Here is a 16,903-nt window from a genome sequence, read left to right as displayed (position 1 = left end):
CCGTGCAGGGCCTCTGGCCCAGCCCACCGTGCACTGGGGTAAGCACTCCTCCAGCCTTGTGGCGGAACCTGAGCACCTGCTGGAGGTTGAGGTTTCTTTCCACTTTGAAATGCCCTTGCAGGTTCCCAGAAATGAAAAGGAGGACAGCTGCTGCTGCCACCATCAGCTTTTTCCCCAAATAGTGCAGCCTGGGAAGCTCTCTCTACACATCCTGCTGATGAAAGCAGGGAGATGGGACCTACCTGGCTGACAGGTGCGGGGAGGGTTAGGGAGAAGGGCAATGACTGTGTGCTAAGAATCTGCTGTGCTGGGGAGGCTGCTGCTCTCTTTCTTCCTCTTCACTCCCCAGTATGGGATTTCAGTGAACACAGATGTGAACTGACTTCATCACCTTCAAAGGCACTCACCTAGGCTCCATGTGGAGAGGGCAAGGTGTGACTCAACCAACTTTATCCAGTGCAAGCACTTTATAGGATTAGCTCTGAGAGCCCTACGGGGTAGGCACAGCTGTCACTGTTTTAGAGATGAGAACATGGGGGTGCGAAGAAGTTAGTCAGCTGGTCTCAGCTCAGAGAGCCAGCAAGTGGAACAGAGATTTAAAGCCAGGAGCCCTAGCCCTAGCCCTAGGCTAGACTGCTGTATAACAGACTAGGCACCCTCTCTCAGATCTGGGCAGGGCAGGGGCTGCAGTTATTGGAGTGCATCTCAGGTGATACTGGGGACCAGCTCCTCTCTACCCATTGCCTAGATTCTGAGGACCTCTGAGGGAAGAGCCACATCTCAGCCGCATTCATTTCTGTGTCCACACCCAGCCCCTGCTCGGTAAATAGTAGATGCTTAATGTTTAGTTTTGGTTTATGACCTATTTCACTTTGCCATCACTGATTGTAATTAAAACACTGAGCAGAGGAAATGGTGGATGAAATTAGTTCTGGAAGTGGTGAGGAGATCAGTTGTGGAAGCTAGCATCGGGAAAGGCTTTGTGAACTAGACCTAGATAGGCCTTGAGGGTTGGGTGGAGGGTGTGGGGAAAGGCTGTGTGCGGTGGGGTGGGGTGGGGCTGGCAGCCAGAGACCTAGAGGACGGAGCAGAGGTTTTGAAGCTGGGGGTCTACGATTGAATTCTGGCTATGCTTTGTGACCTTGGGCGAGTCATTCCTCGGAACCTCTGTGTCCTTTTCTGCTGTGACTATGAGGCAGATAAGGCCATCGCACAGAGGAAACGAGGCTCCATGCAGTGAGGGAATTGACAACCGTGGACTTTCTTTGAGGACTTCTGTGTGCCAGGCACTGTACTTTATATCCATTATGTATATATGTTATGTAATATATGAAAATTACACACACACATGAGGATGTTGTGGCTGTGCCTAGTTATGGATAGCACTCAATAAACAGTGCATGCCTTCCTCCCCAGAGTAACCCTACTGAGTCAAGATTATAAATCTAATAGGTCTCTCAATGCCTTTTGCAAACAGGTCTGGGCCATTTATAACATGCATGTGTCCTGGAAAGTAGACGTTCCTGCTGCCTGCCTTCCCGTGCCAAAGCTGGCAGCTCCATTTCCGTTTGCATAGTAACCCTTTCCTCTGTAGACTGCATGGGCGGGTCCCACATCCCTGAGGACCTTTTTGCAGTAGAACAAGAAAAGTTACCATGTACAAGTAGGTCTCCTGGTGCTTGACCACACACTGGTCCCTGTCCACAAGGACAGTGCCTGATGATGATGTCTGGGGAAGGGAGAAGGGAGGGTCTCTTCCGCTCACTTTCCAGTATCCACAGTGACCAGCCGGGAAGCCTCTCTGTGTTAGGCCGTTCTTGCGTTGCTATAAAGAAATACCTGAGACTGGGGAATTTATTTGAGAAAGAAGTTTAGTTGGCTTACAGTTCGGCAGGTTGTACAGGCATGGTGCCAGCATCGCTGGGCTTCTGCGGGGGCCTCAGGGAGCTTTGACTCATGGGGGGAGGCAAAGTAGGAGCAGGCACATCGCATGGCGAAAGCAGGTACAAGCAAGAGAGAGAGTGCAGGGAGGTGCCACACTTTTTTTTTTTTTTTTTTTTGAGACGGAGTCTCGCTCTGCTGCCCAGGCTGGAGTGCAATGGCCGGATCTCTGCTGACTGCAAGCTCCGCCTCCCGGGTTCACGGCATTCTCCTGCCTCAGCCTCCCAAGTAGCTGGGACTACAGGTGCCCGCCACCTCGCCCGGCTAGTTTTTTTGGGTTTTTTTCAGTAGAGACGGGGTTTCACCGTGTTAGCCAAGATGGTCTCGATCTCCTGACCTCGTGATCCGCCCGTCTCGGCCTCCCAAAGTGCTGGGATTACAGGCTTGAGCCACCGTGCCTGGCCAGTGCCACACATTTTTAAGCAACTCCGAGTAAGAGCTCACTCATCACCAAGCAGGTGGCCCAAGCCATTCACAAGGGATCCACCCTCATGATCCAGACACTTCCCACCAGGCCCCACTTCCAACACTGGGGAGTACATTTCAACATGAGATTTGGGTGGAGACAAATATCCAAACTATATGACCACCTGAGTGTGCAGAGGGCAGAAGGCTCGTACCAGTGAGGGAAAAGGACTGCAGAGTGGTTAGGGGCCCTTCCCCTGCCAGATTGAAGGACCAGGGCTTCCCAGCACAGCTGTCAGGATTTCCAGGGATGCAGTTGCTGCCTCACCAACTCCCCAGCCCCTTAATGGCTTCTTAAGGCCTTGCCCTCACCCGGCCACATACTCACACTAGTCAGGAATCCATCTTGCCTCTGGCCCTGGGCAAGAAAGCTACTGGATGGAACTGAAACCCTGGACCAGATGTTAAAACTCAGTAGAGGTGACCTGGCTCTCTGAAGGTCATACAGGGAGTGATGGTGACACGCCCATCTCAAGTGGGAGCTGCACATGGAAGGGGAGCTAAGGTTCCTGCGTTTCCCTCCCTGGGCCACTCCACCTCCCCTAGGTGGGTTCCACCCCCTCTCCTTGTTACATCATAGCCTCTTTCTCCAACTCATTCAAGAGCTCTCTCAGCAGCACCAGCTTCCTGGGTATGAGACCTGAGCCACGGCTTGGCCCTGCCCTCAGAAGGCGCCCACACTGGTCTAATGCTCTGCTCTTTGTTGCCATCTTGCAAAATCCTAGTCATTGTTGGACAAAGGACCCCTCATCGTCTTTTGGCCATGGACCCTGTTCGTTCTGCTATGAGGCTGACTCAGGGCGAGGTGCCATGCAGGTACACAGTAGGAGAGTTGAACCCCGATCAAGGGCTTGTTTTGTGTTTATCTTCCTTGCTTTGCAAGTTCCTTGAGGTTGGGTCTCCCCGAATCTTGATTATAAACCTGCAAGAGCCTTACAAAATGTCCTGCTTTTTGTGGGGTCTCCAGAAAAGGCTTGTGATTGGCAGAGGGGGCAAGAGAGCAGCGACCAGGAAGAAAGGCTGTGGCCACTGGATGGCAAAGGAGGGCTGTGTGGGGAGGTGTGTGTGACGTGTAGTGTCTGGAGGCCAGGCTCACCCCCTCCTGCCTCAGTAGCAAGATGTGTGTAGCTGTCACATCTTGCTCTAGGCAAGACACTTAACACTTGAGTAGCATCTCCTCTCCTCTTCACCATCTCCCTGAGCAGGGCTCAGGGCCTAATGGCCAGAGGAGAGGGTCAGCTTGGGGCTTCAGAGAAACAGTGTTGGCCTTGAACCCACCAGAACCTAGCTGGGGAAGAGGTCAAGCAGATCGGGGGCAAGACCAGGTCAGATCTCTTACATCTATTAGGAAACGCCATGGGAGGACAGGTACCCACCCTAGAAACTGCAGGACATTCTCTCCTCCTGAGCCCTTTCTTCCCTCTGTTCCCCTCCCCTTTCTGTTAGCCAGACAGTCAGACGGTCAAGGTTGATACCTGAGCACTGGGGAATTTTATCCATTGAAATAGGCCTCTCCCCCGGAGGACTAAACAGTCTCAGACACGACCTGTTTGGAGTGAGAAATGAAACTGCAGACACTGGCCTCTTCAGGCCAAACAGGCTTTCCTTGTCCTGGATGGTACATCAAGGCCACAGGTCCAGGGCTTGGATTTCCCTCTGGGCCCTGAGGCTGCGTGCTGACTGGGTTCTTTTGTACAGAGACCAGGGAAAAACAAAAGCCCCTTACTTCCCAAAGCTTGGCGTACTTCTCAGACTGCCAGCCACCATCCCCAAAGACGCCAGGGCAGTGAGCTTACCTTTGCAAGGACTTCGGATCCATTGGGGAGGAGTGGCCACTCATAGTAGCTGCAGGGAAGGCGTTCTTGCAGAAGCTCCAGCACCTCCTCTGAAAGCCAGTGCTAAGCATTCCCCACTAGGGAGACGGTGTAACACAGGGCCACAGCACCCACTCTCCTGGCTTGGGCTGGGGCTATAGGCAGATCGGGATTAACGTCCCAGCCCTGCACACAGGTACTGGGTCTGGACCACAGGTTAGATGTCTGAGTCTGAGCCTCAGTTTCCTGCTCTGTGGGATGGATATATAGCTATAAAGGACATTATCGGGTCCACTGACAAAACAAGCATATGGAAGGTAAAGTATTTTATTAATGTTAAACATACTGAGACTGATAACTGTGCTATGATTATGTAAGAAAATGCCCTCATGTTTAGGAAATGCAAACCAACTTACACTCAAATGGGAAAAAAAAAAAAAAAATCCCGGCCGGGTGCGGTGGCTCACGCCTGTAATCCCAGCACTTTGGGAGGCCGAGGCAGGCAGATCACAAGGTCAGGAGTTCAAGACCAGCCTGGCCAATATGGTGAAACCCCGTCTATACTAAAAATACAAAAATTAGCAGGGTGTGATGGCACGCACCTGTAGTTCCAGCTACTCGGGAGGCTGAGGCAGGAGAATCGCTTGAACCCAGGAGGTGGAGGTTGCAGTGAGCCGAGGTCGCGCCACTGCACTCCAACCTGAGTGACACAGCGAGACTCCATCTAAAAAAAAAAAAAAAAAATTCTACATATAGATATAGAGGGCTCAGGAGTGTGTGCAAATGATAAGGCAAAAGTAACAAAATGTTAGCAGTAGGTGATTTCTGGTAAAGGATACCATCCTTGCAACTTTTCTGTAAATTTGAAATGATTCCTGAGTAAGGAGTTGGAAACTGCAAACCTCCTTGCTGAGGTGCTGTGGATGCTGATGGGAGGAGGCACCCAACCCAGTGGGCAGCAAGGATAAGAGTGTTAGTGACCACAGTGGCCACGCTCCCATCAGGCCTTGGTTTTGTTCTCTAAAGGAACATGCTGCTGCCCTAGGCGTCCAGGGACTAGGTCATTATTCTGAACCCATTACCATGGGGACTATGAGGAAGCCACACCCTGTCTTCCAAGGCCAGTTTGTCGAACAAAGCAGCATATTGGGAAAAGAAAATTTCAAAACCACTCCCATCAATTTTGTTGGGGTGGGGGGTGTTGGCACATCCCTGGTATTGGGAGTGTTTTGTGGCATTGCCAGCTGTGCACCTTGAAAACAGAGACCTGGTCTTTCGGTCATCAGTGGCCTCTGAGGCTTCTTACAAGTGCTCAGTCAGATGGAACATCTCACTGCATTTCTTGCCCCTTGAATAGACTGCTCTGGTCAGTTGCTATTTGAAACAATAGCAGCAGCAGCCACTGTGAGAAGCTGTTGGTGCAGGAGTCTCAAGGACTGAGACTGGGAGGTGGCCCTTCCCCAAGGGGAAGTCTTAGGAGGTGAGGCCAAAACACCTGCAGCAAGAGGCCTGGTCCCCGTGAGCACCACCTTTGTTTTGTTTTAGAGGACCATGGGGAGCCAGGCAGGCCTCTGTGGGGCTGCAGTGGGAAGGGAGCCCCGTGCCCTGCCCTCTGCCCTGTGGTGAGAGCAGCCCTACGTGCCCACTGCTCCAAGGACCCAGCCAGCCAAGAGCCAGAGTGTGGGGAGTGCCTCCTGCTGCCTTGTCAGCTCACTGCCCTTCACTGACCTCATGTGGTTGTTGGTTTCCAAAGATTATCCCTAGAGCCCCCTCCCACACGGACTCTAGGCTGGCCCAGTGTCACCAGTAGAATGTGTTGGAGGAAGCACTGTGAGTCCCAAGGCTAGGTTAGAAGAAACCTTGCAGCTTCTGCTTGAGTCTCTTGGAATGCTTGTGCTTGGGACACTTCCTCTTGGGACTCAGCCGCCATATTGTGGCAAGACCAGGCGCCGTGGAGGAGCCATGGTGGACGTCTCGTCAGCAGGCCAGCCGAACCAGCGTGGCTGCCTACCATGGGAGCGAGGAGCCATCTTGGGCCTCCGGCCTCATTGAGGCCTCCTCTGGCTTCAGCCCCAGTCACCACCTGACCACAGTGCCATGAGACCACCAGCAAGAGCCCAGCTGAGCCGGTCACCCCACAGAACCCTGAGGAAGGATGGTTAAATTGTTGCTCAAAGCCATTAAGTTTGGGGGCAGTTTGTTGCTCAGCAGTAGATACCTGGAACAGAGTGTGTGGTCAGATAGCCTAAGTACATGACTAGAACCGAAAAGATAGCCTGCTTTTTATCCTGTTTGGGTTCTGACCGTAACCCGGGTTGTTCATGCCAAGCTCTCTGGCTTATGCAGGGCCTGGGGGAGGACAGCAGGGGAAGGTGACCCGATGTGTGCTAACTCAAGAGGCTCGGGAGGCTGACAAGTGCAGAAGCAGCGAGGGGCAGGTTGATATGTGAGTACTTGCATTCATCTTAGGAGAACAAGGCAGTCAGAGCCTCTTCTTTTTCAACATAGTGAAAGCTCTCAGAGAGGTAGAGGCTTTCTTTATTTATCTTTGGGTCCCCAAAGCCTAGCACTTGCCTGGCGTGTTGAGTTCCTCTGCATCCACGTCATTGAATTAAGTGGCTGAGTCTCGGGGGTGGAGGGGACTGGACAGGCTTCCTGGTCCTGAGAAGTCTTTCAAGAGGCCTTCAGGGCAGGCAGGCCAGGTTCCCTGCTGGTAACTGTTACCTGCTGCCTTCCCCTGTCGTTCAGATGCCCAGGACAGGCGGGGTCCCCCCGAGAGTGCGTGTGCCATGGCCCCTGGCCTTGGGGAACACTCACCGTTGACCCAGCGGGTGGTTGACACTCAAACAGTCATTGCTGCCCAAACCACCAGCAGCAAAGACAGAGCAGAATTAAACCGAGCTGTCAGCCCTGTTCAGTGAGAGGAAGAGTAGGTGGGTTTGTTTAAAACACTCCCATTACAGTCAGTTAACCTTTATGTTCCCTAAATGAAAATTGTATAAACCTGAGATTTCCGTTGATCAGGTTGCCTAGGAACAGGCAGCAGGTTTTCATAAGACAATGCAGTAGATTGTCACCGATAGGGCTATTAGGAACTGAGCTGGTTAGCGATATTATTCCCCTTGCTGGTATTGGCTTTGGGTAATTATCTGTCTGCCTGTGCAAGACACACCCATCTCCCCAGGCTTGGGGCAGGTTCATGCAAATGAGATTTCTCAGCCTGCTCCTCTGGCGTCCCGAAGTCAGTTTTCAACCCTGGGCTTAGGAGAGCCAATTTGGATGAGTTTGTTGTTTTCAATCACCTTTTCCCCCCTACCTGCAATGACAACATTCTAATAGCCCTATCAGTGACAGTCTGTTGCATTATCTTACAAAAACCTGCTCCCTGTTGCTGCTTAGCAGAAAGCTTGGAAAATAAATAGCAAAATGCCCGATTAAAATTTAAAAACAAAGTAACTCTAAGACAATTTTAGTATGTCTTTTCAGTATTTTTCCCTATATGATATATGCACTTGTTTATTTTTCAAAAAGTCAGTGACATTTGCTTTTTTCCCTCCTGCAGTTAGAGTGACCTGTCATCCTGGTTTGCCTGGGACTGAGGGGTTTCCCAGAACCAGTGCATAATTATTATCAACACACTTTTTCATAGCTTCATAGCATTCAATCAGTGTGGATAAACCAGACTCAGCTAATTCCCTGTTCTTCTGTATTTCAGTTATTTCCTTTTATTAAAAAAAATAATAATAATCTAATTCCTGTAGGGCAAATTCCTAGAGGTAAGATTACTAGGTGTATGTATAAATTTATGGCTTTTGATATAGTGTCAGGTTGCCCTCCAGAAAAATACGTGCCAATTTCCACCCCACCGCACCATACCCTCAGAAACCCTTACATCAAACAATGCTTTCATCACTGTCAATCTGTGGGCAAAAAATATACTTTATCTTGGGGAATGTGTTCTTTATTAGCCGTCTGTGAATTGTCTACTCATGTCTTTTACCCATGGCTCTTTTGGGATGCTCATCTCTTTTAATCTATAGAACTCTTTGTATTAAGCATATTAGTCATGAATGTTGAACCATTTTGTCCATTTTTTAAGGCATTTGTGGTTATTCTTGAAAGAGCAAGAGTAATACCTGTTATCGGGTGTCTTTGAAGAAAGGGGACTTATATCTTAGGTAATTATAGCATCCCCCTAACGTTGAGCACTAAAATATTTTTTGATTGAAGTATTTGAGATGAGACTATCTCTAAAACAGATAACCCGTAGAGGTCCCTTTTTATTTTTATTTTATTTATTTATTTTTTTGAGACAGAGTCTCACTCTGTCGCCCAGGCTAGAGTGCAGTGGTGCAATCTCGGCTCACTACAACCTCCACCTCACGGGTTCAAGCGATTCTTCTGCCTTAGTCTCCCAAGTAGCTGGGATTACAGGAGCGTGCCACCACGCCCGGCTAATTTTTTTGTATTTTTAGTAGAGACAGGGTTTGCCATGATGGCCAGGCTGGTCTCAAACTCTTGGGCTCAAGCAGTCTGCCTGCCTTAGCCTCCCTAAGTGCTGGGATTACAAGTGTGAGCCACTTTGTCCGGCCTAGAGGTGTCTATTTAAACAATGTATATTGCACACAGTTTAACTTTTTCTTGATATCTCAGGCACACTGTGAACAATAGTAATTTTCTGTGTTACAGTGATACCTCAGCAGCTGTTGAACTATGTAGAGCTTTTGCTCCTATACCATATGGCCCAGACTGCTCTTTAAATAAGATACCTGATTCTTGTCTTTTCTCCATCACTATCAGGCTGTCATGCTGTTCCTTTTGGCTGTTAAAAGCATCCGTGCTTTGCAACATCCCATCTTCATCAGCAGTGGGATTGATTACTGGCTAACAATGCTTCTTAAATTTCTCTGTAAACAAAAAGCAAATAAGTGCTCATAAGCACAGGCCTAAGGTGCTCTGATAAAACAGTGAAGGAACTTCCAAGGGCCACAGTTTTACTTACTCCCTGAGGTTTGTATTTGGCATAGTTAAGGTTATTAAATAAGTGACCTCTGGGTATACAAGCAGATTAGCATGAAGAAATTTTAGAGTCGGAAGAGAAACAGAAAGGGGAGATTAGCAACCACTTGAAAATGTAGCTGCAAATGAGAAACTAGTAATCCAGATGAACAGAATCAGTATTTAATCTTATTACTTCCCTCAGGAGTGTGGTAGTGGTGTAGGTTTTGTGGAAATGTGGCATTGCTGACCTAGAAATTCTAAAGATCTGGTTTGTAGGCCTGAACCTGTTGGGGAGGGCTTTCAGCATGTTACACAATAATTTTTATTTTTAAGACAGGGTCTCGCCGTGTCACCCAGGCTGGAGTGCAGTGGCATGATCATGGCTCACTGCATCCTTGTCCTCCCAGACCCAGGTGATCCCCCTACCTCAGCCTCCTAGGTAGCTGGGACTACAGGTGTGTGCTACCACACCTGCCTAGTTTTTTATACTTTTTTTAGTACAGATGGGGTTTCACCATGTTGCCCAGGCTGATCTCAAACTCCTGGGCTCAAGCTGATTCACCTGCCTCCACCTCCCAAAGTGCTGGGATTACAGACATGATCCCCCATACCCGGCCAACACAAAACTTCTGATGCTCTGTTTTCTCATCTGCGAACTGGGGCTAAGGCTAAGTGGTCTGTCTATTTAATAAGAGTTTGAATCAGATGGCCTGGCATGAAGAATCACTGGCCTGAGGGAATGTCAGGGACATTTGTAAACGTGTAAAGGCTGAAAATCCTGAGGGGTTATTATTATTGCTATTGTTGTTATTATTCACAGACACATCCAACAGCCGTTGTCTGCCTCCTTATCTGTCATGCTTTCTGCATGAGCGTCAACCTGAGCTTCAATCTGTGTGTGTATCTTCGGCTTACGTCCTCGCCACCCCTCCAGAACCCAATTTCATCCTTGTAGGTTTTTCCGAAGTAGGATTTGCACAAGTGGCGTGTTTTCTTAAGTATTTATTTTGCAGGCCATTTACTCGGCACGGCTGTTTTTACAGTGGGTAAGGAGCAAGGCTAAAAATAACTTAGCTCGTAACCAGATCAGTTCTGCATTTGACATTTACGTGGAATTCATTTGCATCTCATTTGTTCGCCTTTCTGTTTAACAGGTAGAATGTAAGAAAGCTCAGCCGAAAGAAGTCATGTTCCCACCTGGGACAAGAGGCCGGGCCCGGGGACTGCCTTACACCATGGACGCATTCATGCTGGGCATGGGGATGCTGGGTGAGTCTAGACAGGACCGCAGGTCACCGTGGACTGGGAGGGCTATGGAGGCCTCTACTCCCAATTGGGTCACCTACCAGTGGGGCAAACTGCTTCACCTTTCTGAGCCTCAGTTTCCTTGTGTATAGATGAGGATGATAATTCCCCATTCCAAGACAGTTGTGATGATTGAGTGTGTGTGTAGGTATGTGTGCGTGCGTGCGTGTGTGTGTGTGGGTGTGTGTGTGTTTGTATTTATAATTTTGCCCCATGCCTGGCTTATAGGATATGTTAGACTATTTTCTCTCTTTTCCATCTCCTTCCTCAAAAGAAGGAAAAGTCCCCCTCTGTCTGCCTCAGCCCTCTCATCTGAGTGGGAGTTCTTAAGATGTAAGGACTCCTGGCTGACTTAACTTGTGTGGGCTGAGGCTACATTTTCTAAAACTTGGGAGAGGAGGGAAGTGGTAAGGGTGGGCGATAATCCTGTCTATTTAAATGATTAACATTTTTCTCTTGGGATATCAAAATTTGCATTTAAATGGATGTTTTAAATAGCCTGTTTTACTCTTTATTTGCCAAAAAAAAAAAAAAAAAATGATGAAAGACAAAGTGTGTTTGTTCTGACTAAAAATGATTTCTCCTGGCTTTTAGAGAAATTGAGTTGCATATTATGCCCCTTTCCTTAAAGGTATCTCTGTCCGTCCTGCGTAGATAATTGAAAATCTTACCGCTTAAATGGCATGAAAGATGGAGAAAGCAGTGGAGATGCGTAATGGTGTAGATCGCAACAATAATTAGAAATTTAAAGGCGAGAGAACGGTATTTTAGTGCAAGTTATTGTGTGTCAGGAAAATACTAATTAAATGGGATAAATGGTAGTTAATGGTAAAATTCCATTCAGGCACATGAGCTGTCTAGTGTTAATGGGTTTTCATTCGGTTTGGCTAAGAGTCCCACTTCTATATTGTTTGATAAGCCCTTTCTACATTTTCAGATTTGCTGCCGTTTAAATCACTTCTGGCTTAATTTTAAATTTATAAAACTTTTTGTGGTCTGACAAAGAATTGTATCTACTTGTCTGAGGAAATAACAAGGGCAGGTAAAACTGTTTTGAAGAACTTTATGAAACAGAAAAAGATGCCAGGAGAATATTAAAAATGGCCATGACGTTAATTCTCCTCAAATGAATTTTTTAGGCTTAACAGAGTTTCAAAGATAAATCCTATTGTAATTTTTTAAAATTGGCCAGATGTTTCTAAAACTTACCTCTGGAAGAAGAAACAAGTGAGAATAGATGAGAAAATGTTTTTAAAAAGAGGAATGAGAAAAGACCAACAGTGAGAGCGTAACACAAAGCTACAGTAACTAAAACAGTATGGTACATGGGAATGCACCAGTTGATAGAAAAAGGTAAAAAGTCTAAACTAAATATATCTATATTTAAGAGTGTGTTTTTAAAAATCAGTGATAATTATTTCCTGGTTGACTACAAGATAATTACTTAGCTCCTCCTTTAAAAAAATAATTCTTATTAGGTCTTTATGTTTTATATCAAAAGAAACTCCAAGCTGGTATTTTTAAATGGTGAAATCAAACCTGAAAGAAGGAGAGTTGAGCTGAGTACAGTGGTGCTCGCCTGCAATCGGGAGGCTGAAGCACGAGGATCGCTTGAGGCCAGGAGTTTATGAGCCAGCCTGGGAAACATAGTGAGACACCCTCTACAAAAAATAATAAACATTAGACTGGGCACGGTGGCTCACGCCTGTAATCCTAGCACTTTGGGAGGCCGAGGCAGGTGGATCACCTGAGGTCAGGAATTCAAGACCAGCGCGGGCAACATGGTGAAACCCCGTCTCTACTAAAAATACAAAAATCAGCTGGGCACTGCAGCACGTGCCCGTAATCCCAGCTACTCGGGAGGCTAAAGCAGGAGAATCGCTTGAACCCAGGAGGCAGAGGTTGCAGTGAGCCAAGATTGCGCCACTGCACTCCAGCCTAGGTGACAGAGTGAGATTCCATCTGAAAATAATAATAATAATAATAATAATAATAATAAGCATTAGTGGGGTGTGGTGGCGTGCACATATGGCCCCAGCTACTCAGGAGGCTGATGCAGGAGGAAAGCTTGAGCCCAGGAACTCTGGGCTATGCAGATTCGGTGTCCCCACTAAATTTAGCATCAGGATGGTGACCTCCTGGTAGTGGAGGAACATCAGGTTGTCTAAGGAGGAGTGAACAGAACCAGGTTGGAAATGAAGCATCTCAAAACTCTGTGCTGATCAGAGTGGGATCGTGCCTGTGAGAACCTACTGCACCACAGCCGGGACAGCACAGAGCATAGAAAGATCTGTTTCTGAAAAAATATAAAATAAGAAAGAGTTGGGGGCCAGGCATGGTGGCCCATGCCCATAATTCTACCACTTTGGGAAGCCGAGGATTGCCTGAGCCCAGGAGTTCGAGACCAACCTGAGCAACATGGTGAGACCCTGTCTCTCTCTCTCTCTCTTTTTTCTTTTGAGATGGAGTCTCTCGCTCTGTCTCCAGGCTGGAGTGCCATGGCACAATCTCAGCTCACTGCAACCTCCACCTCCCAGGTTCAAGCAATTCTCCTGCCTCAGCCTCCTGAGTAGCTGGGATTACAGGTGCGTGCCACCACACCCAGTTAATTTTTGTATTTTTAGCCAGAGACGGGGTTTCACCATTTTGGCCAGGATGTTCTCGATCTCTTGACCTTGTGATCCGCCCACCTCGGCCTCCCAAAGTGCTGGGATTACAGGCTTGAGCCACTGCGCCCGGCGACCCCATCTCTTTAAAAAAAAAAAAAAAAAGCAAAATAAAAATTAAATAAGAAAGAGTTGAGCCTATTACCACCTACTAGGTTTTAGAGTCTTGAATTTAAAATGAGCATAAAGGCCCTACGGCATAAAATGGAAGACCTTTAGGATCCAAATCTTCAGGAAATTTCCCACCTTTCTGAGTCTAACTTGGTTAGATGCTGGGAAGAGGGAACTGGTTTTCATCTGGGAGAAGCAGAGGTGTGAAGCAGAGCCAGCTCAGCTCCTGTCAGTTGACAAAGAACAAAGAGTGCTCAGCCTCCCAGACTTCAAGCAAAGGCTCAGGCCCACATCTCCATAATCACCCAAGCTTGGATCCCGGCACAGAAGGGCACCTAATGTTTCATCATGGGAACCCAGGTGAGGAAGCAGGGCAGGAGGCGTGGGTCAAGAGCACCTACTGCATGACCAGCCCTGAGCTAGCCTTGGGACATGGTGCTTCACAAGCAGATGTGGTTCCTGCCCTCAGCGAGCTTGTGGTCTACACAGAGAGCCCAATGTGTAACAGTGCATTGCACAGATGCCTAATGATCATCATAGAGTCTGGGGGTGGTTGAAGAGCACGTCATGAGGAGTGGAAGCCAGTCTTAGGAATCAGGGAAGTGGCATTTCAGCAGAAATGAGAAGGGTGAGTAAGCCAGGGGCCTTCCATTTGGAAGAAACAGCCTTGGAACACGAGGACCCTACTGTGGGAGCTTGAGAGCCAACCGGCCTGGCCATGTGTGTGTGGGAAGAGGGGGAGAGACAGGCCAAGGGGCTCCAGGGTTGGCTTTGCCTGTAGCTTGTGGGCAGACCCGAGTGGCCCCTTCCTGAGCGCACCTACTGGGGTGGTAGGAGACAGCACTGGTCCCTGTGCTTGTCTGGACAGCATCTGAATGGCGCCTGCTCGCTGGGGGACGGATATGTGATGGCTGCCAGGAGCTTGCTCATCTGCCCAGCTCTTCCCTCATCTGCTCACAGTTCAAGTTATGACTTCCCCAAGCCACAGTAAAGAAGGAGCTGTTAGGTGAAGATACTGTTGCAGTTCAGAGCCTATTGTTTTTGAGTTACAATCTTCCCAGCCCCACCCTGCTGCTGAAGGCCTTTGCCTTTTGCCTGCTGTAGCTGTGGTTGTGCCTAACCCCAGACCCTATCCAGCCCAACCCCAGGTCACAGAGGCACTAGTCCTCTTCTAACGAAGCAGAGAACCCTTTGGATGAAATGGATGGGGTCAGCCGTAGCCAGAGCAGGGCTCCACCAAGGGAGGCCGTGTGGTCCAGAGGCAAGAGCTTGGAACTTTGGAATCAGCAGACCTGGACTCTTCACTCTATCCGCTGTGTGATTTGGAGCAAGTGGCTTAGCTTCTCTGTTCTTCATTTATCCTACCCATGGGGTAATACTCTTACTTTATGGGGTTGTTGGAGGATAAATGAAACTGTATCTTGCCTGGTAAATACTGTAGTCTAATCTGAGATGCTATAGCTAGTAAGATATATGTTCATTTACTCTTCAGAAAGAAAAAATATGCTATTAATTAAACTACATAATGCTTTCTTATCACATTGGCTGCAAGATAGATCCCACTTTCACAGAAGTTGAAGTGTGGAAAAGATGTGTGTCTTCAAATCAACAAGGTATCGTAGTATGTACTCAAGCTGGGAGTTGTTATTAACAAGGCACTAGGAAGCCCTACCACTTGGACTTACTTACCACCCATGGCTGAGAACCTAGCTAGACCCACGGATGTGACCTGTGCTGTGGCAACTGCAGCCTCTTTCTCCTTGTGGACTCCCAGCCCAAGGAGTTTGGATTATTCTTGAGTAACCACCTTCTGACAAAGATCTATGTGCTGGATTCCAGGTCTCATCAGCCCTGGGCCCTCCTGAATTTCCCAGTGACTGTGGTGAGGCCATCCATATGCACTGAGCAGGGCCTCCTAAAAGGTCCCAAAATATGTCCCCCAGCCAGGAACCAGCTCAGCCAGAGGTCCAGGCAGAAGGGATGAATCAGATACAGTGTCAAGCTGTATCTGAGGAGATACAGGCCTCCCCAGCCAGCACAGAGCCTCCTCCTGAGCCCTCCGTAATGCACCCACTGGGAACTCCCTGGGCTGCCCTCTGTTTTGCCCATTGGTGCAGCTTGGCACTCTGGGTCTATGAACTCTCTGAGTGAGGAGACTGCCATTTGCCGTGCTGTGATGGAAGCCCTTGACTCTGTGATCAAAGACTGTTTCTCTTTCTTCTTGCCTCTTCCCTCAAAAGTGGTAGTGTGGCACCAGGCAGAGTCGAATCTTTTGGTAGGGTGGCCTGACGTGACCCCATCACTCACATGGGTCACCATCTCCACTGTACACTATGCCTGCGCATTCATCCTGGAAGCACTACCCGTCCTCACCAACAGCAGTTTGGCTGATGAACTTGACTCATGCAGAAAAACATTTTCATTTTCTTAAAGTTAACTAACCAATGCAATTAGATGAGGTTTCCATGATTTAAACCTTTATCATTGAAAGAGTGGAAAAATTAAATGGCACTTCTAGGGATTTTTTAGAAACGAGACTATAAACCATTAAAACATTAAAATTCATTCATTCAACAAATATTTATTAAATGAGTACCTACTAAGTGCCAGGCACCGTTCTAGATGCTAAAAATGCAGCAGAAAACTAAGTCTCTGATTTCAGGGAGCTGACATTCTAGTGAGGAGTCTGAGACAACCAGCACAGTGGTCTGTAAATGACTTGGACTCTGTGGAACTAATTTTTAAATATCCTTTAAGATTTTCTCCATACTCTGGGTGGTCTCATCAGAGGGAGACTGATAAGCATATAGTTGCACAGTTATTCTATCTTGATCTCTGTTGATATGGCTACAGACATCCTTGGGGAAAACCTACACCTGTTTTGGTTTTAGCTTTTACAGCATTTGACAGAATCACAGAATAATCAACCTGATGGGAATTCCTTAAAAGGAATGTAGAAGAGAAGAGGAGGCGTTATCCTTAGGCCAGGTCTCCCACCTTTGAGCCGGACAAAAGCAGAGTCACCTAAGATTCTTAGAAAAGGTCCTTTGCAGGCTGGCGCAGTGGCTCATGCCTATAATCCCAGGAGGCCAAGGCACCTGAGTTCAGGAGTTCGAGACCAGCCTGGCCAACATAGTGAAACCTCATCTCTACTAAAAGTACAAAAATTAGCCGGGCGTGGTGGCGCACACCTGTAGTCCCAGCTACTCGGGAGGCTGAGGCAGAAGAATCGCTTGAACCCGGAGGCAGAGGTTGCAGTGAGCCAAGATCATGCCACTGCACTCCAGCCTGGGTGACAGTGCAAGATTCCATCTCAAAAACAAACAAACAAACAAACAAAAAAACAGAAAAGGTCTTTTGCAGCCCCTCAGACTTTGTGGCACAGTCTTGCAGCACCAAGAGGTGCCCACAGTTACCCAGCTCAATGTGATAGAATCTCTTTCATTTTTCTTAATGAAGGTGAACTTAATAAAAGCAAACACATGATGATTGTTGATATATTTGATTTCTCTGAGCCTTCTCTGCCCTCAGCCACATAATCCCACTGCCTTTAACTTTCTTGGCCTCATCGGGCACATGCTGTTTATTTAACATGCTGAT

The 16,903-nt window shown here is 47.9% G+C and overlaps 1 protein-coding gene across 4 annotated transcripts in view; it reads left to right on the top strand.

Annotated features, from left to right (window-relative positions):
- MSI2 (musashi RNA binding protein 2) overlaps positions 1-16,903 on the top strand; it is a 430,970-nt gene that overhangs the window by 351,309 nt on the left and 62,758 nt on the right. For all 4 annotated transcript variants that reach the window (XM_025361542.1, XM_025361540.1, XM_025361543.1 and 1 more), the window contains one exon: positions 10,376-10,490. In XM_025361542.1, coding sequence (XP_025217327.1) covers positions 10,376-10,490 — 115 coding nt within the window. The remainder of the gene's footprint in view (positions 1-10,375; positions 10,491-16,903) is intronic.

Source organism: Theropithecus gelada, chromosome 16 (assembly GCF_003255815.1).
Source record: "Theropithecus gelada isolate Dixy chromosome 16, Tgel_1.0, whole genome shotgun sequence".
Classification (NCBI taxonomy): domain Eukaryota; kingdom Metazoa; phylum Chordata; class Mammalia; order Primates; family Cercopithecidae; genus Theropithecus; species Theropithecus gelada.
The sequence above is the reverse complement of the archived record's forward strand: the minus strand, read 5'-3'. Positions and strand labels throughout refer to the sequence as shown.